This window comes from Melopsittacus undulatus, chromosome 4, assembly GCF_012275295.1.
Source record: "Melopsittacus undulatus isolate bMelUnd1 chromosome 4, bMelUnd1.mat.Z, whole genome shotgun sequence".
In the NCBI taxonomy this organism is placed as follows: Eukaryota; Metazoa; Chordata; class Aves; order Psittaciformes; family Psittaculidae; genus Melopsittacus; species Melopsittacus undulatus.
The window spans coordinates 23027854-23050898 of NC_047530.1; the positions used below are offsets into that span (position 1 = coordinate 23027854).

At 51.6% G+C, this 23045-nt stretch overlaps 1 protein-coding gene across 1 annotated transcript; it reads right to left on the reverse strand.

Moving 5' to 3' along the window:
* Positions 1-605: 605 nt before the first annotated feature.
* On the reverse strand, positions 606-21938 carry AMN (amnion associated transmembrane protein). Its single transcript, XM_005149666.2, has 12 exons — positions 21896-21938; positions 19626-19744; positions 19412-19456; positions 9460-9547; positions 7860-8095; positions 6190-6327; positions 6003-6111; positions 5184-5266; positions 4023-4209; positions 3276-3450; positions 907-1009; positions 606-716 (listed from the first exon to the last, which is right to left on the reverse strand). Exons 1-12 carry the CDS (start codon positions 21936-21938, stop codon positions 606-608), a joined length of 1437 nt encoding a protein of 478 aa, XP_005149723.1.
* Positions 21939-23045: the final 1107 nt, after the last annotated feature.

Below are 23045 nucleotides of genomic sequence, written 5' to 3' on the forward strand. Positions count from 1 at the left end.
GGCATCAGTGGAGAGGATGAGGAGGAAAATGATTCCTTAGGACTGTGCCTTGTGCCAGCACCCAGGCAACAGGAGTGAGATCCCCAAGAGGGACCCTGCATAGAGATCCCCCAGCACTGAGCATGCTGCTGGGAAGCAAAATGATCTCCTTTCAAAGCTAAATAATGGGTCCAAGCCCTGAAGGCTCCAGGCTACATTTTGAAATGTATGAGCACTGTATTTCCATCATGCACCCAGGGATGCACCCTTCAGCCTGCTGTGTACCTTGGGCAAGTCCAGCATGGGTCTGGCTAAGGCACAGGGTGCTGATTTAGACTCCAACTTCCCCACGTATCACCTAAGACCCAAATCTCAATATTGAAATGTCTAAAAAGAACTGATACCTAAAAACCAGTGTTTAAAACCCAGAAGCAACACCAGGGAGGCTGTGCATGCATGGCTGAGCCCTAATCGGGAAGATTTCCTTCACCATGCAGACACTTTTATTCAGGTGGGATCTGCTTGTGGTTTATATCTCCCCAAGAGCGATGTGAGGGGCTGTGAGGGCTGGAGAAGCGGCGGTGTCCCCATGGAGGTGGTGGATGCCTCAGCACGAGGTCACACCATCAGATCTCTGTCTCATTTGCATCGTACAGAGGGTTGAGGTAGAAGACCGGGTGGTCTCTGTGAGCCATCTCCTGCGGTGTCTCCTCTCCAGGGTCAGCTCTTGGTGGCTCCTGCAGCGCCAAGGGAGGGAAAAGCAACCAATGGGAAAGGGAAGCAACACCCTTGCCAGGGAAGGAACACTTGCCAAGTTCTCTGCACCCTGTGTTGCACCCACACTGGCATGCAAGCAGGTCCTGGCTGGGGCCCTGCCATCTCCTGCTCACAGCCCAGAGCATCCTTGTCCCCGGTCACTGGACTCACCACATCAAACATGGGGTTGTCGAAGCCTTTCTCACTGCCTGGTGCAGGGGGTGCCAGGTCCTCCACTCTGTCCCTGAGTTGGGGAAGGTGCAGGGCAGGCAACCTGGGAAGAGACCTGGGCATCATTCACCCACATCCCCTCTGTTCCAGCAGCTCCTCTGGCTGAAACCCTGCATCTTCAAGAGTTAGGTGGGAAAATATGTGGCAAAGTTTCAGGATGTCTTTGAAATGGGATGTTTGTTTCCCAGGAAAAGCTGCCATATCCAGCAGAAACCATTAAGCCTGGAGGTCTGGGACCTGCATGCTGTGGAGAAGTTTGTCAGAGGCATACAGCCCTAGTACAAGCTTCACTTCAGAACAATCGCTCTCCCCCCCGTGGTCTGAAATGAATTGCCACAAAGCCGACACCTGTTCCCACTGCAATCTCAACAAGCACTAATTGCTTTTATCATTACTTTTATCATGTTATCATTTTATCATCTTAATCACCGTCACTACTTTTATTATTTTCATCATTAGTCTTATCCTAAGGGTTCCAGTTGCTGAGAATCATCCCCTGAACCAGGCTCCTGGGGCTCAGCATGGGTCCACACACGTCACCACCAGTCCTGAAAGCCCACCAGTATTGAAACACTGCAACCACAACCTCTATGTATGCAATCGGAGGAGCTGTGCTATCTGTAGGGAAGCTGTGCTGGGCCCTTTTGAGTGGAAACAAGCTAGATTTTGTGTTTTGCTGATAGTCAGCCACTCTGCTGCGTGGAGACAGACTGTTTGCAGGCTCCCAGAGCCTCTGGTGTTATTTGCAGCATCCCTGCTGGTGTCTGATGCCTCCATGATGTTCAGCAGCACTGCCTGAAAGGGCCCTGCCCTGGAGCCAGCCAGGGACATGCAGCAGGAGTGGGTCAGCTGGGACATGGCCTGGGCTCAGGTTCAGCTCTGTCTGTTATAGCTACATGAACTTCCCTCCTGTTGCTGACACAGCTGGTTTCAAAGACCTGTCCAGCATCCAAAGAAGTGTCAGTGGAAGATAAATCATTAAGTAGTGATTATGGGGCTGGGAGTTTTATTTAGAAATTAAATGAAGGCACAGGTTTATTGCTAGGAAATACCATGTCAGCATGTGCTGACCGGCAGGACAAGCATCCCTGGCCACTGCCACTGCTCTGCAGGAAGAAAGCACTGGCAGAGGAACTGGAAGGGAAGAAACAACCTGACTTGTGAGCCTGTGACTCCCCAGCCTGAGTACTGGGGAGCTCAGCATTCCCTGGCAGACATCAGTGCACTTTCCCACCTCCTGGTTATAAACCACACACAGTCCACCCTGCCTGCCTGCCACTCAGCCCATGGCCTCCTGCACAAGGATGTGCAGCAGTAAACCCTGCACACCCATGAAGGTGGGTGCATGGGCGAGGAGCAGAGGTGGGTGCCCCGAGTGCCTGCTATGGGCACTGTTGGGACACCCTATTCACTGCCAGAGCCCGTCTCTAAGCTGTGATAGGGAAATATGATGGAGAAGGGGCATTTCTGACCAGCTCCCAGCTGCAGTTCGGTCAGGTGCCAGAACGGATGAGCCAGGGATGCTCCAGAAGCTGTGTTTGCTTTTGGATGCTGTCACTCCTTCTCATGGCTACAAAGCTGCTGGATGAGTGTTTTGAATTGTTTTGATGAATTTCTATTTAGCAGCTGTAAGTTTCAGCCCTCCACCCCCTGGCAGGGCAGCAAACTAATGGTTACAAGGAACAGGAGACATCACCATGCAGCATGACCAGGCTGTGCACTCTTCCCACTGAGCTGCAGCAGCCCAGCTCCCACCACAGCACAGCACCATGCCAAGAAGCAGCCAAGAACCCAAGTCTCCCAGCCATGGAAGAGACTGAAGACCAGTCCAAGAGTACACAAGTGCCTTTCAGCCACCTCACCTCCAATAAACCATGAGGAGCAATGAGAGCAATGGTTTTAAACTATAATAGTTTAAATTAGATTAGGTATGAGGAAGAAGTTCTTCACTGTGAGGGTGGTGGATACTGGCACAGGTTGCCCAGAGAAGCTGTGACTGCCCATATCTGGCAGTGTTCAAGGCCAGGCTGGATGGGGCTTTGAGCACCCTGGTCTAGTGGAAGGTGTCCCTGCCCATGGCAGGGGGTGGAAGTAGATGATGTCTAAGGTTCCTTCCAACCCAAACCATTCTGTGATTCTACTAACCAGTAATGTTGGGTATAGCCGGCTGCCTGGCCATGCCACTGTGGGAGCTCTGGGCAGCACTGTGTGCCTCTGTGCTACCAGGCTGGCTGGAAGGATAGCCAGGGGCGACAGTTGCCACCAAGCAGAAGCCTGGCATTATGCTGTGTCAGAAGACTCATCCCTACCTTAGCTTTCCCTTTCTGTGGAGAAAGAGGATTCCTCCAAGGAACAGGAGACTGAAGAGTAGCCCCAGGACTGTCCCCGTTGTGATCCTGCTCAATGCATGGCTCCCCACGTGCTCACTGAACGCATTGCCGGTGGTCACCTCCATTTTGCCACTTGAAATGCCAAGTGCTTCACCTGGGAAAGGGCAGGAAGAAACAGGGGTGAGGACTGGACAGGGCAACAGATCCCAACACCAATGCACATACAGGGCAGAGGGAGCTTGCAGGTGGGTCTGGCACTTCTTGTCTGGTTGAACCCGGGACAATCACCTTTCCCTGGGAACAGGATACGCAGCTGAGTGGACTCAACTGGGATAAGCCCCTGTAGTTCTGCTACCCACACAGCAACCACCAGGTCTCCTGGCTGCCACCTACATGCTTACCAGTGTCTGCCAGCCTACATGGCTGCCTCCGTATGCAATGTTCTGGCTGGAAAGCAGCTCTGCAGAGAAGAGTCTTAGTAGGCACCAAGCTGACATGGCATGGAAGGACAACACTATCCTTAGCTGCATGAGCAGTTCAAAGGAGGTGACCCTTCCCCTTTGCTCTTCCCTGGAGCACACAGCTGGAGTGCTGAGCCAGGCAGTGACAGGGCAAGAAGCAATGGGCACAAACTGAAATACGGTAAATTCAACTTAAATATAAGAAAAAATGGGTTTACTGCAAAGGGGGACAATTGCAAGGACAATGCGAGGACAGCAGTGTTACCATGCTGTGCTATGTCCTCCATGATGTCTCCTGCCAGCTGCTTCACAGTGCTGCTGGTCTGCACTCCTGTTCCCTCATGGATCAGCACAATTTGGATGACAGGAGTGGAGCTTCGGGGTATGACTCCCAGGAAGGTCTGCTCTTTTTGCACCTTGGATATGGCCATCTGCATGCCAGTGTACTTGGGCTTTTCAAAACACAAGGAGACACAAAAAGCCCATGAGAGTGGTAGGCAGAAATTAGTCACCTCTACAGACACTCATGATGAATGCACCATCAAGGAACATCTATAAATCTTCATATGGGTCCCATCACAGAGCTGCCATCCCTGTTACCACAGTGCCGTTGTGTTTCCCAAAGAAGACATTCATACCTCCCCTCCCTTCCAAGCTGTAACCAGCACGCAGAGTTCTCCTGTGGAGGCGAATGCACTGAGAAAGCAATTTCATAGAGCACACCCATTGAAGCTGTATTAAGATGTGTGGCTGTAAGGAGGACAGGCAGCAGGCTTTCAGGTCAGGATCAATAGAGCAATACTTTGGTATCGATCCTCACAGTGTATCTCAGAGCATGCCTCATCCTCCCAGCAGCTCCCAGCCAGGAGGAAGGATGTCATGCTGTGTCTGACAAGCACCAGCATGGAGTGATGCCTTATGCATCTGAGCCCTGCTCAGTGCCGGCTACCCACCCAGTGCTAGGCTACTGGGGAATGAAAAAGCAGCTCAGCACTGGGAACCATCTCCCACAGACTATGGGATGCTCTGCTTCAGGTTTGCATGACCCCCACGGGCTGACCTGCCAGGTTACCTCGACCTGACCTCCTGGCTGGCTTCCTGTATTTTCTAGACCAGAGTTCCCAGTAAGCCCCCCTGCAGACTTCCCCATCCAAATGGCAGCAGCAATTCCTGTGCTGTGTTGAGAGGTGCATCATGGCCTCGGGGGAAGGGGGCAAGAGAGGCTGTGGCAGCCCCCATAGTGAGCTGGCACATCCAGGAGGCCAAATATGGGGGTGAGCCCTGCAGTGTGGTGGGGGGTGAGGCTGGGCCCTGTGAGTTGATGTAGCTCTATATACACCCAGACAGCCCCCCAGCTCCGAGTCACCAGCAAACGTGGCTGGTGGCTTGTTCCATTAGGCCCTCCCAGTCCAGCAGGCTGATGTACCTGGCTCAGGAAGGCTTGGACCAGTCTGTTCTGGTACTTCTGCAGGTCAAAATCAGGCGTGAAATCCAGGTTAATGGTGGCTCCTGCAGCCAGAAAACAGACAGACATGACATTGTCACCAAGACTGCAATTCAGCACTGCTACCCTAGCTTTGGAGGGGACACTTGTGCTCCCGGTACAGCCGCACTGCACAACTTGAGCCAAGTACTTTTCCTTGGAAAAAATGCAACCGAGCATTTGTTGAAATACAAAATACTCCTAAAGGCTTTAATGGGCTCTGCTTTTAGGAGCATGTTGAACAGAGAAACATACGGTGCCATTTTAATGAATTTGGTATGATATACCAAATGTGATACACCAAATATCCAAGTACAACTGGGCATGAAAAATTCTCCTTAGCAACCATCCAGGTAAATATATGTAGTAGTGCCCACTGCACAGGGAATGCTGTCAATCTGCATGTTTCTACTGTAACTGAAATTAAACAAACTTGCTGTTGAAAGCTGACATTACGGTGACAAAGGTGCATTTTCTCTGAGTGCTTTCCACTGCATAGGCTCAGCAGAGCCCTATTAGCTTGACAAGCTGTGACATCCTGACAGGATAAACTGGAGGCAGGGACAAAAGGCTGCACTCCAAAAAGGCTCCCAAAAGCCAGGCTGCTTCTTCAGAGAGATGCCTACAGATAGGATGTGGATGAGACTTGTAGGAGCAGTGATTGATAAAGCAAAACTCCAGCAGCACCCCCTGTGCACAGTTTTCCCCCATGGAGATAGGGAAAAGGCAGGGGACAGGAACAGAGCCATGCTTCCCACTCACCGCAGATTGGGCAGCAGTGGCCAAGGGGCTGCAAGGGGCTCTGGCAGGCTAGCGCTGGGCACTGCCCTCCTGATGCCTTGAGAAGGGCTGCGCAGATGCGGTGGCCATCCTGGAGAAGAGCAGGGCAGCATCAGTCTCTCGCCCTGCAAGCCGTGCTGCACCCCCAAAATGCAATGGGAGGACTCACCAGCGCGTTCCCGCAGGCACAGCCGGACTTGTCTGCACAGCCGGAGCCCGTCACCTGCAGAGTGCCATTGCCGTGGAACTGCAGTGCGGCGGAGGGACCCTGCAGGTACCTGGCCCAGGCCTCAGGGCTGCTCAGCTCCTGCATGGGGAGGAATGGCAAATGGGGTGAATGTCCCCAGCCAGGTCCCACTGCTGTCCTCACTGTGCCACTGGGCACCCGATGACATATGTGACAGCCAGCTCCATCACAGGCAGTGAACGTAGCAGGAAAATGCTGACATGCACCCATTCAGGCTCCTCAACGCAGCAAAAGGAAGAATCCTCTTTCTTTAATTTAAAACCAAACAAAAAGGCCACAAATAAATCTTGATATGGCTGGGCTTTCTTGATATTTTGCTTTCCCTCCTTCTGCTGGCCCAGAGAATTCAGATTATCAACTTTTAATTACTGGATCTGAGGTGACTCCCTTCAATCTAGGAAGCACTTCAGTGGGCTTGGCATTAGCAAAGGCTGAGCTGGACTGACCAGCTTTGTCCTACCAAGCCACTAGTAATTCTGTCACCCGCTGTGTTCCACAGGAGGCTTCTCCATGCCCTGACACAATAATAACATTTCTCAAGCCCTGAGGTGAAAATAGGCCACACAGAGCAAGCAGTGCAAGGGCTGTCTACAAAGGGACAAAGTAGCTTATAAGGTCATGCTTTAGGAAATACACTATAATCACAACAATAAAAAGCACCTTCTCCTTCCATGTCATTGCTCAGCAGCAGCCTTCTCCTGGGGGCACAGCCAGCTACAGTCCTTGTGGGGTGGCTGCAAGGGGATGATGAGCCTTTGGGTAGCACCCAGGCATTAGTGTGACCAGCATCACCCCAAGTACCCAAAAGCATCCAGCTCTGCATCCCTGGGGTTATGTGTGTCTGAGGGGATACCTTGTCCAGACCCGCCTGCAATCACTTGGACACTGACTGAGTTTATTAGTCAAAAAGCAGTTACCTCATGCCTGGCCCCAGAATGGCAGATCCCAGGCAGCACAGCAGCAGAAATAATAAATAACGTATGAAATGTCTGCTGTATCACTGCCTCCTGGAAGGAGCCTGTGTTTACTGCTGCAATGCCTGTGATCTTTCACTCCTCTGACCGGTGAGGCACTGGGCTCATTGTGCATCTGATTCCAGGGCTGAAGCACAGCAGGCTGCCAGTGCTTCTATAATTATCCCTCCAATCAATTAAAGACCAGCACTAAAGCAAAGCTGGGAGATGACTGTTGGGCCATGGGCCATGTTAAGGTTCAGGGCAGGATGCAGGTGTCCCTAGAGGGTCCCTGCACAGTGGGCTGCAGACATGTGCCTGAGAACAGAGCAGCCCCTGGGTGCTGGAGAAGATGCCATTTAGTGATTGTCCGACCCGTGCATAGTGGCCTTTTTTCAATGTGAATATTGAGACAGCCTGTACTCCTACACTGCAGGGAGGGAGGTGTAACAAACCGGTAGAGGAAACACATTGAGATCATCCACAGCAGCAGCAGCCCATGAAGCTGCAGCACCCTGGGAGTGCCCTGTCTCCCCGCATAGTGATGTGACTCCATCCCCAGCTGGCCCTTCCTCTTCTGACTGCTCTGGGGCTGTGGCAAAGAGGCATCAAGCTGGCTTCTCATCATCCCCACATTACCTGGCCCATGAGAGAGATGCTGCGGAGATGAATCACTTGCTGCGATGAGTCAACATTTACCCTGAAGGAGGTTTCAGACTGGAAGATAACATTGTCGTAGTGACATGGGACACGTTCCTCATCCACAAAAAAGATGTGCCTGCTTGACTCAAGCTCCCCACTGCGGGACACAGCCTGCCACAGTGTGGGGTCGAACCACGTGTAGTGCTCAGCATCAGAAAACCTCACTGTTGCACCTGAAAAAGCAACAGGAAAGGTTGAGCATGACCCAGACCCAAATCACAGCCCAAATGGATGCATTTAGGCTGGTAAAACCAGGCACTGTTTGGCCTGAAGCAGAGGAGTTCATGCTGCAGGCAGGGAGAGAAGGGCTGGCTCTGGCACTGCCCTCCCAGGCAGCTGCCACGGGCACTTCCCAGGGCCTGGCAAAGCTTTCCAGCAGCTCAGCCCAGACATCTTTCCTCCACTTCTTTAAAGCTCACCATTATGACCAGAGAGGAAAACGGCTGCACAAATGTTGAATAACAGCTAAACTGGATAAAAATGGATATGATAATTCATGTCCCAGTTTCCAAGCAGCCTGTCAGGCCCACAGAAACGTGACTAGCCCTCTTCCCTGCAGCAGGTAACCCCCAAACCAGTGCCCCATTTAACCATCAACTGTTTAATCATTAACCATTTCCCTGACGGTCACAGTTAGTATCATCATGCAGTTCCCTGCTTCCTCCTCACCCTGCCCCAACAGCTGAATCTTTACCAGTTCAGTTAGGGTGAAAGTTTGTGAAAGTTGCCCCAAAACTGCCTGTTGATTTCATGGGAGCAGCACATATGTGGCCAGCAGGAAAAGTGCAGATGCCAGAGCATCCCTGATGGGGACAAGAGACCCAAAGGATTTCAGAGTGGCTCCAGGCAGCCTGATGCTATAGTCCTTCCTCAGGGCAAACCTGTTTGGGCTTTTTCTCTCTTTTTCCTCTTTTTTTGCCAGTAAGGGCGCAGCCACTCTGTTTGGACTTTTCCTTTCCTGCAGCTGAACTAAAAAGGTACTTGCCAATGAAAGCATTGATTAGCTCGTAAATACCCAAGATATGTGTCTCTAGCAAAGAGTTTTCAGACTAATAACAGGCACCGATGAAACAAACGTGCTGTTTCAGTCACAGCAAACATGGGCTGGAGGCTAAGAGGGGAGGGAAGGATGCGCTCATGCCGAAATACCTGTGGGCATTGGGCCAAAGGCCTGGTTGCTCTTCAGCTCATTTGAGTGCAACACCTAACCAGTTTTCTTCGGAAGTACCATGGCAAAGAAAATGAGGGCTTTGATGTGGCTACATGCTTAATAGTCTGCGTAACATACAAACAATATTTGCTTCTCTGCTACAACTTCAAAGGCTTCCCTAGTATAATTACTTTTTTAGAAGACAGGTGATCCAGCAGGGAAAGAAGATCTGATATGAAGGAGGTAATCAAAGAAAAGGTAGGTACTGAAAGAGGAATGATTCATTTTGCTCTGAGGTGGGACAGTAAAGACCTTTGTGAAAGTGTTTGGGCTGAATCTGTGTGATTAATCACAGGCTCAGGGGTGACTGGGCTGGGCACAAAATACCTGAATCACAGCCTGGATCCCAGCTGCCATCGAAAGCTGCGAATCCTGCACCAGCTGCCAGCATGAGCTCTCCATTCAGGGGCAGGTACTAGACAAAGGGATTCAGAGGATTACTGTGTGGTCCCGTTGCCAGCCACCCAGGCTTGTAATCAAATAACAGTGCTAATTGTTAGGCTGCCTATTACACTTGCTGTCTCTGAGGCACTTTACAATCATTAGGAGTTACCCTCACCATGCCCCACGCTTATGGGAAAGTATCAGCTCCTGTTTTAACACGTGGGGTTGCTGCAAAGGGGAGAGGCAGTTTGACAGCATCTTCCAGTAACATAGAAAAGCATAAAGCATTCAGGGAAGCAAGAACAGAGAAAAAACAAACTAGGCTCCTTCCCCTTGCTCACACTCCCAGCAGCTCAGGAATGACTTGGTATACCATGAAAACCACAACCTTACCTTGCAAGTGCCCAGAGACCCTCTTGCTTAGCAGGTTCCCACTTCCAAGTGCTGCACTTGCCCCACAGAAAACAACTCAGGGGCCCAAGCAATGCTTGGTGAGGTGTCAGCTAGTGGGTTTGCACTTGGCATGAGCTAAGGAAAACACACAGTGGCATTTGACACAGACTGCCATAGCAAAACTCTCTCCTTGTTGGGTAGGTCATTCCCAGCAGGTAGTCAGGGTCACCACACTTGCCTGGCTTCAGCCTGCCCAAGCTTCTGCTCAGGGGCACACGGACAAACTCAACAGGCACAGCTCTGCATTGGGACCTCTTTCAAAAAGTTGCTACAGCCATCCTGCTCACCAGCCAGCACTGTTGACCCCAGGGCAGGCCTTGGCAAATAACTGTCAGGGGTCTCGTTCACAGCACAATGGGTTATTCAGCCCAGCCCATCTTATTTTACATTTAGAAATAGCCAGAGAGAAAGTTGGGTTTTATCTCAATACTTTTGTCGTGTTGTAACCCCGGTTGGCAGTAAGCACCACACAGCCGCTCACTCATTCTTCCCTCAGCCCATAGTAGGATGGGGGAAGAACTGGAGAAAAGTAAAACCCATGGGTTGATAAGAACAGTTCAATAATAACAATAGCAACAATAATAATAGGGGAAAGAGATAGAGGAATAAAACCCAAGAAATGTAAGTGATGGACAATACAACACCTCACCACTTGCTGACTGATGCCCAGCCTGACCCTGAGCAGCAATCAGTGGCTCCTAGCCAACTCCCCCAGTTTCTATACTGACCATGATGCTCTGTGGTATGGAATATCCCTTTGGCTGGTTTGGTTCAGCTGCCCTGGTTATGCTACCTCCCAGCTCCTTGTGCCCATCCTAACTGGCAGAGCATTGGAAACTGACAAGCCTTTGATTTAGACTAAGCACTACTTAGCAACAACTAAAACATCAGTGTGTTATCAACATTACTCTCATCCTAAATCTAAAACACAGCACTGTACCAGCGACTAAGAAAAAATTAATTCCATCCCAGCCAAAATCAGGATAATTTTCCCATGTCAGAGAGTGAGTGATGTTCATGGCTCCCTTCTCCTCTAGCTCAGTCTAACCAGGGTTTTCACATCACTCCCCAGGCAGCAGATGGAAGCCCTCCAGGGCTGTGTTTTGCTGATGCACTGGGTCCTGTGCTCAGGCAGAAGCATGTTAGATGGGATTTTAAGGTTTCGTCTACTTAATTGGTCTTTAAATATGCATGTGGGTTAGAGAAAGCAAGACTTAGAAATGACTGCTGCCAGTGGCTGCAGCAGCTCTCTGTTCTTGGGGCGCTCTGTCCCACACAGGGACTGCCTTGGCAGGAGGTGGACATGGCAAATGTCTACTCACCCCCAAGCTGTAGGCAGCTCTTAAGAAGTTTAGTGCCTTGGTGGTGTGGTGCTTTGAAGGCCATAGCCCAGCCCCCCTCTTGGTTCAGGAACTGGGAGACAGGTAGGGAGCCAAAGGCAGCTGCCGCCTGCAGTGCCCCTGTGCTCCATCTGCTTCAGACCCAGCAATGTTGTATGCTGGGCTGGGCGAGAGGGGATGACAAGGGAAATAGCTGAGGTCTGAACAATGTCTGCCACAAGGGTATAGAGTCTCCCCACTAGCCAAGGAGAAGCCTATGAGACCATAGCATGTGTCATGCCTAACTGGAAACCATGCCGTCATGTTCTTTGAATTTCTATTACCCTTGAGTAAAGCCAGTTTCTCCAATACTGAAGCACTGATAAAGGCTGAAAGGTCTGCCAGGATGCGAATGGCAACATGCCGTTTAGCTGCACATATAAAAGCTGCATCTAGTGACGTTTTGATGCTCAGGACTTGGCCCGTTTGAGCTGGGCAAGGTCTATGCTACCAGCTTCTTTCACAGAGTGCTTCACTTTAAAAGTGCCCTGGCTTGTTTTCCTATGAACCCACACAGGAATGGGTGGCGGGACACTTCGGAGCAGTCAGCTAACGCCTCTACCCAGGGCAGGTACCAGTGGCACTGCCAGCCACATGCCTTCTCCCAAACCTGCTGGGCCATTTCACTCACTGCTGACTCCTGCTCAGTGTGCAGGCTGCCACCCTGCAGTCTGCTGTGCATGATGGGGCCCAAGCAGGAAGGGTAGCCAGCTGCCTGCTGGGGTCCAGCTGAGAAGATGAGGGTGGGTTTTTGGATGGGATGCAGTGGATCATGTCACCAGTGCTGGGTACCAGCTTTTCACAGCAGTCAGCTGTGAGCACCCAGGCCTGTAGCTGTAAGGATCTCTGGGTGGAGGAAATAAAACATCAGACAGCAGTGCTAGTGATGGAGATGGGTGACAGAGCAGGGCCATGACTGGATGGCCTCTGCTTGCTTTCCCAAGCTGCAGAAGTTGGCATTTGTGAGTGTTGTGTCTGGATCAAGACCACTAGATGGAGAAGCCCCTGCTTTCATACTTGCCTTAAAGAGACTAACAGCTCTTTCCCTGCAGTTACCAAACACTTTGTTGACCCACTCTGTGGGTCAGAGTGTCCTGAATGCCCTTTGGTGGCCATGCAGGACACAATGAGCTTTCCTGTCCATGGGGTTGTCCATTCAGATCTTCACAAATTAACTAGAATGAAAGAAAAAAAGCTACAGAGACAACACTTAGACAAATATGTGCCTAGATTTGTAAGCTGCATCACTCACATAGCTCCAGGGAGCAATGCACAAGCATCATGTGCATCCATTACGCACATAGCAAAGCAAGGAAAACCTGGTAAGGATTCACACAGCCTGGCTGAGTTCAGAATGGCAAGATCAAGAGCTGAGGTGGGCTTGCTTGGTTAGAGATACACAAGTGCACACACAGATGCACAGATGCTGGTCCAACAATCCACTGAGGTTGCATCCTCCTGTGCCTGGGAGGGCCCAGCTGAATGGGCTCTGGGATGGGTGCAGAGCAGGTGCAGGGTCAGCAGTGCATGGCCCCAATCCTGCCCGTGGGCACAGGTGGGAGAAAACACTCATGCTGAACCTGCCCCATGCCTGCACCTCCTGTGCAGGGCTCCGAGACACTGGCCTCTGGGTTCTCTGGAGAAGATGCAGCTTCTCCAGGTATCACTGGAGATCCCCCTCCACCACTAAGGCCAAAACCTCAGGCTGGCTGGACTTCCCAAGCCCAGAGGAAGCTGTCCACATGAGTGTGAGAGTGAGGGAAATAAAGGTCCCACAGCACATATGTTGTCCCAGCTGCTGACCTCTCCACACTCCCGGATTGCCCAAACGCTGTTACCACCAGCCCAGGAATTAAAATGCAACACAACGCAATGAAAGCTGGAGGATGGAGTCACCTCATCTCCACAGACACAAAGTGCAAGAAGAGTCCTGTACTGCTTCATAGCAGGAATTTCTGAGGCTGGCCCCTGCAGCTACGGCTCCTGGCCCACCAAGGCAGAAGTGTTGTGCATCCATGACCAGCACCACCACTGGGAAGCATTTCAGAAGCGGCTCTGTCATCCAGTGGATCTTAGTTTGTAATTTGCCCTTTCTTTTTTGCCTGCCATAAATTAAGCATCTCAGCTTGCTGCAGAGGACAAATAGAGACTCTGGTTGGGCAGTGGCTTTCTGCATTTCGGAGTTTAGTACAGAAATTGCATAAAAGCTGGGCCACTTCCCAAGTACATTTTGAACTGAGCAATGACATGTACCAAAGGACCCGAGCCAAAACACTGGTAGTTTCATCTGCTTTCTCTTGCTCCTGCCCTCAAGGGCCATTAATACAGTGAGCTTAGAATCCCATTAGTCATTTCCCATCCCTGATACTGGTAAATGACTTACCTCCTCAGTCATCATTATCAAGTGCAATGACAACTGAAACAGTCATAATTCTTCTCATCAAAGTCAGCAAAAGAGGAAAGACCCCATGAGGCTCTGAACACAGAATCACCACATTTTCAACTGCAGTGTTGGACCACTGAGAAAATATCCCAGGGCCCCAGTGAGTAAGTAAAAATGAAACTAACCTCCAAAATGCAGAAGGAAAAATAAACCTGAGATGCAGCTTTTGAAGTGGGTGGCTTTGAACCAGTCTCCAGCACATCCCAGCTCTGCTCAGTTCATAAGCACCAGGCTGAGATGACTGACAGAAGCAGTGTAACTGGCATGTCATCATCAACAGAGCAGGAAAAAATGCAGCACTTCTGCCTTGAACTCGGGTGAGCTATGATGGTGATTGCAGCCAGCTCTTCCCCCAGCCTTGTTTTAATTCACAGCACAAATGCATTTGAATTCCTTGCTCGGGTGAGACAGTGCCACCATCCCTATCACATAACACCGAGCCTGACCATGTGTGCTGGGCTCTGCAGTGCTGCACCCATGGGTGCACCAGCGAGCCAGTTGGTAGCACTGGGGCTGAACAGGGCTCCTGGGTACATCCCATCACCTGGCACCCAGCTGGGGAGCAGCTTCGCAGCTGGGACCAGTGGGTCCCCACCAAAAAACATCACTGGGGTAGGATGCGGGGGTGGGGGGGGTATTTCTCCAACACAGAGCACTGTAACCCACCACTGGCATTATGCGCAGGGAAAAGGATTTCTGTCTCACCTCTCCCAGCCCTGCTTTCCTGGGGCAGCGGCAGCCCGCAGACAGCACCCGGAGCAGCGGGCAGGAAGGCAGCAGCGCCTGTTGCACATGGGTGGGAATAGTGGGGGTTTTCCCAACACACATTTGGGCCAGGGGGAAGCTGAGCACAGCTGGGCTTGCGGACCCTTGGGTGGGATTGATCTGCCAGCTGGAGGCTCCAGGCCAGATGCACCCACAGGTGAATCCTGCTGATGGCTCTGGAGCGTTGCCAGGGGCTCAATCACCACAGGGTTTCTTGGGTTCATTAGTGGGGATTAATTTGCTCACTTTCGTGCCCAGGTGAAGCTCCTACCTGCACCCCCAGGCCAGCACCCTTCTCCTCAGCCACATGCACCACACTGCACTCCCAAACTGCTGCCAGATCCTGTGTACCCCTGCCATGGTCCTAGATCCTGCAGCAGCTATCCCAGATACCCCACCAGAGGGGCCAGCAGGGTGAAAAGACCTCTGGGAGAGCTGAGGAGAGCAACTTGTTGCTGGACTAGGACCTTGCTGCTACAAGAACTTCTTGCCCAGGCATATGCTCTCATGAAGAGTGGGGCTTTAGCATCCCAAGGACACCAGGCAAGAATCACAGTTTTTATCCCCACAAATTCATGCTCAGGCAAGGTGGCACAGTGTGGAGCAGGGCACAGAAGCTACTGCTCCTCTCTACAGGACTCACTGTTGGTGGGCAGAAGATGCACAATAGCCCTTCTGTGCTCCCAGCAGTAATTCACCCCTCTTCTTTCATCAGCCAGAGCAGGCAGGAGCCCAGTCAAAGGAGCACTGTGCAGTCAGGACACCATCATTTCAACATCATCCCCTGCACACTAACAAGGTGCTTGGCTGCTGTCCCCTGCATCCCTCTCCTGCAAGGCAGGGTCCTTCAGCAGCAGTGCAGCCATGCTCTCATTAGCACAGGAACTGGCTCCCCTGGCATGTCTGCTCATCCCATTTTACATTTTGTTTGGGGGCATGGGCTCCCCACATTACCTGCCCATGCTGGCCTTGCCACCATGTCCTCTGGCACAAGGGTGGCCTGGCACATTGGGTTCTCTGACCATCCCCACAAACCCCCTCCTGGTCATCCTCCATCAGTACTGGCTGGCATAATCCCTCCTAAATCTCCGTGCAGACAGCAATAGAAACCATGGAGGGGATAAAAAAGGGAAGGGTCTCAGAAAGGCCATTAATTTGACTGCAGACCCCAGTGCCCACTTCCAGATGCAAAGCCAAACAGGTCCCAACAGGGTGCAGAAATCAGGTGTCCCTGGGAGACGTGGGACATTGGGACCCCCTCAGAGAGTGCATTAAGATAAACCAGCCCAAGACACTTGAGTTATGGATGCAGAAGGCACACAGAGGCCTAAAGCCATTTGTCAAATCTACACCAGGTTAGTTCAGCTCAGTTTCCTGAACTTCCCCCCGCAGTCAGAAAGAGCTGTAAAGTGGTTTGAGGTGTGGGAAGGGGAGCAGCCCAGCAAGACGATCCACACCAGTCCAGGATACTGGCAAACTGCTCCGCCCATCACTGGCTTTAACAACTCCTCCTGCTGGAAACTGGCCTGCAAGGAGCAAACAAAATGAGGGAGGTAGCTGTAAAGGGCTGTTTTACCACGTTCATTTCCTAGGGCAAAGCTTCAGCAGGTACACTGCCGGAGGAAAGCCTGCAGGATTCGGGCTTGTAATTATGTGCTGGTACACACATGCACTCCCGTGAAATATTTTACCTTCATCTCAGAAGAAGGAAATAATTCTTTTTCTGGGTGTCTCATTACCCTGCGGCTTGGGAAGCAAGGGGAGGAAACGCCGGTGCCTAGGACCAGCACACACTGTGGCAATTCATTAGAGCCTGAGCCCCTGGAGAGCAATTGGCATTTCAAGATCAATCTCTGCCAGGAACCAAGCAGGAGCATCCTGCAGCAAAGCCGAGTACATTCTGCTCTCGCAATTAAGCAGCTAAAAATATAATGCTGGGCAATGTGTCCCTGGTTAGACCCCACTGTCTGCACACTCCTGACTCAGCCTTTGTAGCCCCTCACCATACAAAGAGAGGTACTGGCAGCTGCTGCCACTGTGGCAGGGCTCAGTAATGGGGCAGAGCTGGAAAGGTGACATGGGTGCTGGTGAATAACCCTGGCCAGTGCCCTGACCTTGGCACCACGGGGGTCGAGTAAGGCTGCTCTGCCATGTGGTTAAACCTGACTCCTGTCACCCCAGAAATAGCAGGTGGCATCATCCATCTCTAGCCCGTGCTGCAGGGCTGGCTGGCTTGGGAACAAACTGCACCAGGGCTAGGGTTATCAGGGCAAACACCAGGCTCGGAGCCACAGCTGTGCCCTGGCATGGCTCCCTTTGGAAGTGCAGCCATAGCCAGATTTGGAGGACCACTTCTGCCCCAGGAGGGAGACAAGCAAAGCCAAAGCCCACCTCGCTCTGAAGAACCCACGTCAGGCACTGCCACACAGAGCACCTCCATCTTTTTCGTGGATTTACCTCTGAAAGCCAGCTAAATACTGATCTGCATCTTTAGGCAGCTAAATACCATAGAAAATCCAACCTAATCACAACAGTTGTGCTTCAAAGTCACTTACACTTTAGATTTAGAGTGTGGCTGAATTAAGGACTCATTTGAAACTTCAGACCAAATAACCACTGAGCTGGGCAATAAATAGGTTTTCTCCAGGCAGGGAGGTGGGCTGTGTACCCCAACAATCCCAGTCTCCTCCCAGCAAAGCAGCTCCCAGCATCTGGCTGGTGCCCAAATGGGATGGATGGGGAAGGGGAGCTGAAAGGCTCACCATACAGAAGCATTTCCTTTAGTATCAATGTCGGGGGTGGGGGGGCTGATGGTGGCACATGAGGACTCCCTGGCACCCCAGGCCTCACTACACTCAGCTGGGGAGTGAGGATGGGAGGTCTCATGCTGCCCCTCTGACAGCAGGGCACTGGCTCCAAGCACTCCCCCCTCTGCACCCACTGCAGTGGCACCGTCCTCATGCAAGTCAATGAGCAGCCAGACCCTTCCCTGGTCATGAATTTCTTTCTGTGCTACTACAGCAAGCAACGCTCTCTCTTTATTTCAAAGGCTGTATAGCATCTCCATGGTGACTCCAAAGCTTAATGTATTCCTGCTGATTTAAGTGATTAATGCTCCAGCGCGGCACGGCTGGCAGCCAAACAGGTGCAGCCCAGCCTCTCTGCAAAAAGCCTCACGACCAATTCATTGTCTAAGCGGCCGGTTGCCGAACTTCCTGCCATCCCCACAAGCAGCGCGCCAGGTTAGGTGCTGGGTTTCATTCCTTTTTCATCCCTAACCTTGGCAGTCCCTGTATCACCAGGTGACAACAGATCACTGCAGTGCACAGGAGGGAGGCAGCTGAGCTCAAATTAAGAAGAAGTATTAGCCACCATGCTAGGAAACTTGCTGGGGCAGTCCATCACAAATCACTGGGGTGGTGATGCTCCGAAGGAAGGTGTGAGCTGAGGTTGGGTTATAACCTGGGACAGGCTTGGTTGCTCAGAATTCAGTGTGAGTCCCTGACTGGAGGGGATCTGTGCTGTGTTCTCACAGCCAGTGGTGCTGCTGTGATTTATTCCTACCCTAGGGAAGCAGAGGGTCCTGAGGAACTCCTATGAGGACTGCTGGATCTTCTGATTGAGATGAGTTGGGGCCACTCCAGCACCCTGACCATGGCTCAAACCCATGATGAACAGCTGGTGGATGGTTGGCACAGCCACACATGTCACTAGTTGTGCAAAGGTTGTGTGGCACCTCCCTCTCCCTTGGCCAGTAGCAGGGCTGCTCAGCTTGGGTTTTTAGTTTGGATGTGAAAGGCTCACACCATAATGAGTGACGTTGCTCTGCAATTATGCACTTTTCAGGCCTCTGATGAAAGTACTTTAGAAATATTATACATTCATCTGTAAGTAGAATAAAATCTACTGGAGTGATATTTTGCTCTTTTCTTCTCTGGGTAAATTCCACATCATTTATTACATTATATTTGTACGTATTTCCCCAGCACATTCTTTCCTTCAAAAATTCATATTTAAAATGCCATATAAATAAAGTAACTCCTGCAAATATTTGTAGAGGGATTAAATGTAGCACATGGCGTTATTAAAGCATCAAAACTATTAGTGGTGTAGACAGCCTGAACAAATTACACCTCATGAATTTCAAGGGACTGTTCAGATTTAATGGCGTGTAAAAGAGCAAAGCCGCCCTAAAACCGAAAAGAGAAAACTCGGCCACAAGTTCATCCAGTCCAGGGAAGGAGGTTTTGCAAATGGGATCCAAGCCATTCTGTGCCTTCCCAGTGCTGGGATGGGGCTCACTGGTGACCTGTCCCATGCTGCTGTGCTGGGGCAGTGGGTTTGCTTTTCCCTTTAATTCCTCCCCCATAAATTCAACTCTCCAAACCATAAGGATGGAGACCCCCAAGCTTTCATGGCTCCAGGCAGGGCTCCTCTTCTGTGGGAACGCTGGGCTGCTCAGAAACCCCTCAGAGACAAGACCCCCCACTCTCATCTCACTCAACACCTGCACTTCAGTAGGGTGTCATGTCTGCCCTGCCACAGCCAGGCAAATAATGCTGCAGAAAAATATAAACCCCAATGGCGCTTGAAAGGAAATTTCTCAAGCAACATTCTGGGATTTCCCAGAACAGCCTGTTTCCATTTCAAGGTATTTTCATGTCAGCCTTACTAAGCCTCTGCCTGGGGCTAGTACCTGCTCCGTGGTGGCAGTGCCATGGCTTGGTGATCTTCAGCAAACTACCACCAAGGTCTCAGCCCCATGGAGGGTGTTTTACATGCCACCCAGCTAGCAGCACTCCAGCACCAGCCCTGCCCTCACCCACTGTCCCAGCAACACCACACGTGGCCTTACCATGTCTGTCAGTGTGTGGGGAGACCTCACAAACACTGAGACTACCTGTAGGAAAAGCAAAAATTAAAGAGGGCTTTTCTAATGCTTGCGAGTGTTTTGTAAAAAATAAATCAACCTTATAACAATATTAAAAAAGAAATATTAAATAATAATTATATTTCTTATAATATTAAAAATAAAAATAAAGTAAAAATAAGATAAAATAATCCATTACCTTGTTCTCCTCAAAACGAACCACATTGCTGGCACAGGGAACTCTGCCTTTATCCCAGTTGGAGGCGGTTTCAAAATTGGTGTTGGGGATCCACTGCTTGTACACGGCAGTGGCAGCAGCTGGGAGAAGCAGGGAAACCAGTGTAACCCAGTCCACAGGAGGCACTAGGAGCTCCCTCCAGGATGCGCTATGGGATGGCTTGACCTTTTGGATCCAGATTTGGAGATTTCCCACCCAGAAGCAGCCCCTGTGTGTTCCTAGCTGAGCAATGTCAGCCCTCCTCTGCACAGGGGACTTCTTCGGCTGGGTGATGGGTTTTACCCACCCAGGTAAGAAGAGGAATAAAGGACAAACACCTGGTAAGCAGAGAGAAGGCAGGAAGCGCCTGCAGGCAGTGGGCAAGAATAACATACACATGGTACCTAAGCATTCACTGTGGTGGGCTTTGCGGCCACTCAGGGTAACCAAATGTGCGGAGACACCTTGGCCTTGGTGTTTCAAGAAGGCACAGAGTAGGCATGAAGAGCAAGCGAGGACCACAAGAGACCATTTGCTATGGGATGTGTAGCGCAAAATATGGGCTGGATTTATGTGTTTGGGGCTGGATCAGGAGAATTCAATGGTGACCTGCAGGCTGAAGCAGTGCCAGGTTGGGAAATAGAGGTCTTCCTCATGGGTCTTGCCAGGACGGCAATGATCCTGCCCACGGGTCACTGCAGGATTGAACCCACTGGCTGGGGACAGGACATGGCAGAGATGGATTTTCACCCTGACCTGCTCTTTTTGCATGAGCACAGTGGAGCCACATGCCCCCTGGCCTGACATCGCCCAGGCTGAAGATGCACTTCCAGCTGAAGATGAATCTCTAGCAGCCTGAATGAAATGGCTTTGGGCAAGTGAGGTATGAGACAGGAAAGAGGAAAGAAGACAAAACAAAAACCAAAACTAAAAAACCTTTGCTTTTAACATGGATCATCTTTTCTTTAGGAGAACCTCCCCCAAAACTAGATACATAAAAGCCAGTGGTGGAGAGGACTGGGCACTGGAGTCAGACTTAGTGCTGGAGGTCTGCGGAGAGCAGGGCATGAAGGGGCACAAGGAAGGGGGGGAACTGACTAACTCTGGCTGATGGAAGGGGCTGTACTGCAGAAGCCTGGGCCCTGCTTGCTGAATGATAGGGAGGGATGCGGCTGGTTGCGCTAACAAGGCTCTGCAGAGCCTACTTAGTGCAACCCACATACACAATGAACATCCTGGGGACTAATCTGCCCTGTGTGACCCCACCAGGGGTTTCAAAAGGACCAAATGCTGTAAGTAACCATATCCCAGTGAAAAGGAAATTATGTATTTTTAACCAGAATTAAAGTGCCAATGTAGGAACAGGGGCTGGAGGTGTTGGGGTGCTGCAAGGTGCAGAGGGGTTCCCCAGCTGCCTGAATGAGCCCTCAGGCAAACACCCCCCTACACTGTATCCACTTTAAAACCCACTGAGAGGCAAAAATACTGTCACAGTGATAAGAACAGGACCGAAGCAGCTGCCTGCAGTGTTGTGGGCACAAACACTTCCCTGGCTTAGAGTTGAAAAGAGCTTAAGAAAGGATAAAGAGCCCAGACAGTAATTGCAAGTTGTTCTGTCCCTGCTGGTTGACCTGCGTCACTCCCATCCTGGGAAGGCAGAGAATGGAGAGGTTAAAGCTCCAGCCGACCCCACTGCACACATGCCTCCCGTTCCCACAGCCTCAAGGTGTTGTGTCAAGTGAGCTCATGCCACCCCACCAGACAGCACTGCCATCACCTCCAGTCAAGGGGTCAGGAGCCATGGAGGTTTAATCTCCCAGTGCAAAGCCTTTTCCCCCATGTAGCTGCACTGATGCATTTACTCCACATTTCCAGTCCTCCACAGACCTGAAATATCATCGTGCTATTTAATCAGCCTTGTCTCCAGAGAAGCGCAGTCCTTGAACATCAAAGCAACATGCATATTCAACAGAGAGCGTGTCCTGCGGAGCAGAGCTGCTTGCTTAAAATCAGAGCAAGAAAACCCAAGCTGTGGATGTGCAGCAGGCATGATTCAGTAACCCCAACCTCATTCCCTTGCGTTCTTTCTGCTGGCTGGAAGTATCTCTTCCTGTTCGCATCACAGATAAGCCTGAAGTGGCAGCACCTGCAGCTCTGCTCCAAACCAGGACTGCCAAAAGCACACCCAACATGGAGAAGTCACTCAGTGGTCACCCCTGCTCACCACGGCGGTCAGGCCCTGGCATACTCACCAAGGAGCTGCAGGACACCCAGGAGGAGGCACAGACTCCTCATCCTGCAGCAGGCTGCCAGCCCTCGCCTCCAGAGCCCCTGCCCTCCAGGACCTTGGACCCTGCCCACCCTGGGCACGTGATGGGCTCAGCCTGGAGGAAGCTGCAGGGAGAAGGGAGCCAAGCAGTACAGGAGGCAGGATTCCCCCTGCACAGACCGGAGCCTTGCTCAGCTCCAGAAGCTGGCTTGCTCTCAGCTCCTTTCCCAAGCTCCTCGCTTCCTTGGCATCCATGGGAATTGCTGCTGGGGAAGGAAGTGAGGAGAGCCACGGTGCTCCGGTGCTAAAGGGACCTTGCTATCCGCCCTGCCCCCACCCGTCTGTGTCGTGCTGAAGGGTGGGAGTGAACACGCGGAGTGCACCCGCTCTGCAGCTCTCCGGCAGAGCATCGGCTACATTGTAACTACTGCTAATGGCCTGAGTGCACGTTCAGTCAGCTCGGGGGGAGGAGAGCAGCTCCCGGTGCTGACTCCGGGCTGTACTTCGGCCCTTACCCAGCGCACGCCGCGGCAGCCGCTCAGCCCCGCGCTGCTGTTGCTGGGGCTGCCGGGGGGCAAAGGGGGCAGCCAGCAGCAGCACCCGCGCATGTCTGCGGGAGGAGGAGGAGGAGGGTCTCCACCATCCCTGTTCTCTGACACAGCATGGAGGGGTGCTGAGTGCAGGTCCAGGCCCGTGGCTTTAGGAGGGTGTATTAGGAGCAGAGGAGAACATGGACATCCTGGGAAGGGGACAGCATGGGGATGGTGGAGAGCTAGGGGTTCAGCATCCCTCTGACAAGGATCCTTCATTACACGTTGGTACAAGCAGGGTGAGAGCAGATTTGTGAATGCAGGGATTTAGAGGAGACTGAAGAAGTGCTTGGAAGGAGCATCAGTGGGGAGAGGTCACAAGCCACAGGAGGTTCTGACCTGACACCAGCAAGGATCCAGGAGCACCAGAGGGGGAACAGGCCAACCCCACCCCTCATGCTACCACTGCCTCCCAGCTTCCAACTGGGCAGACTGGGGGAGAGTCTCTCCTTTTCATATCCTTAACCCACTTGCTGCCATTTCCCACCTCTGTTGCAAGTGCAGGAGTGAGAAGAACAGGCCGTGGTGATGCCCTGTGCCCTG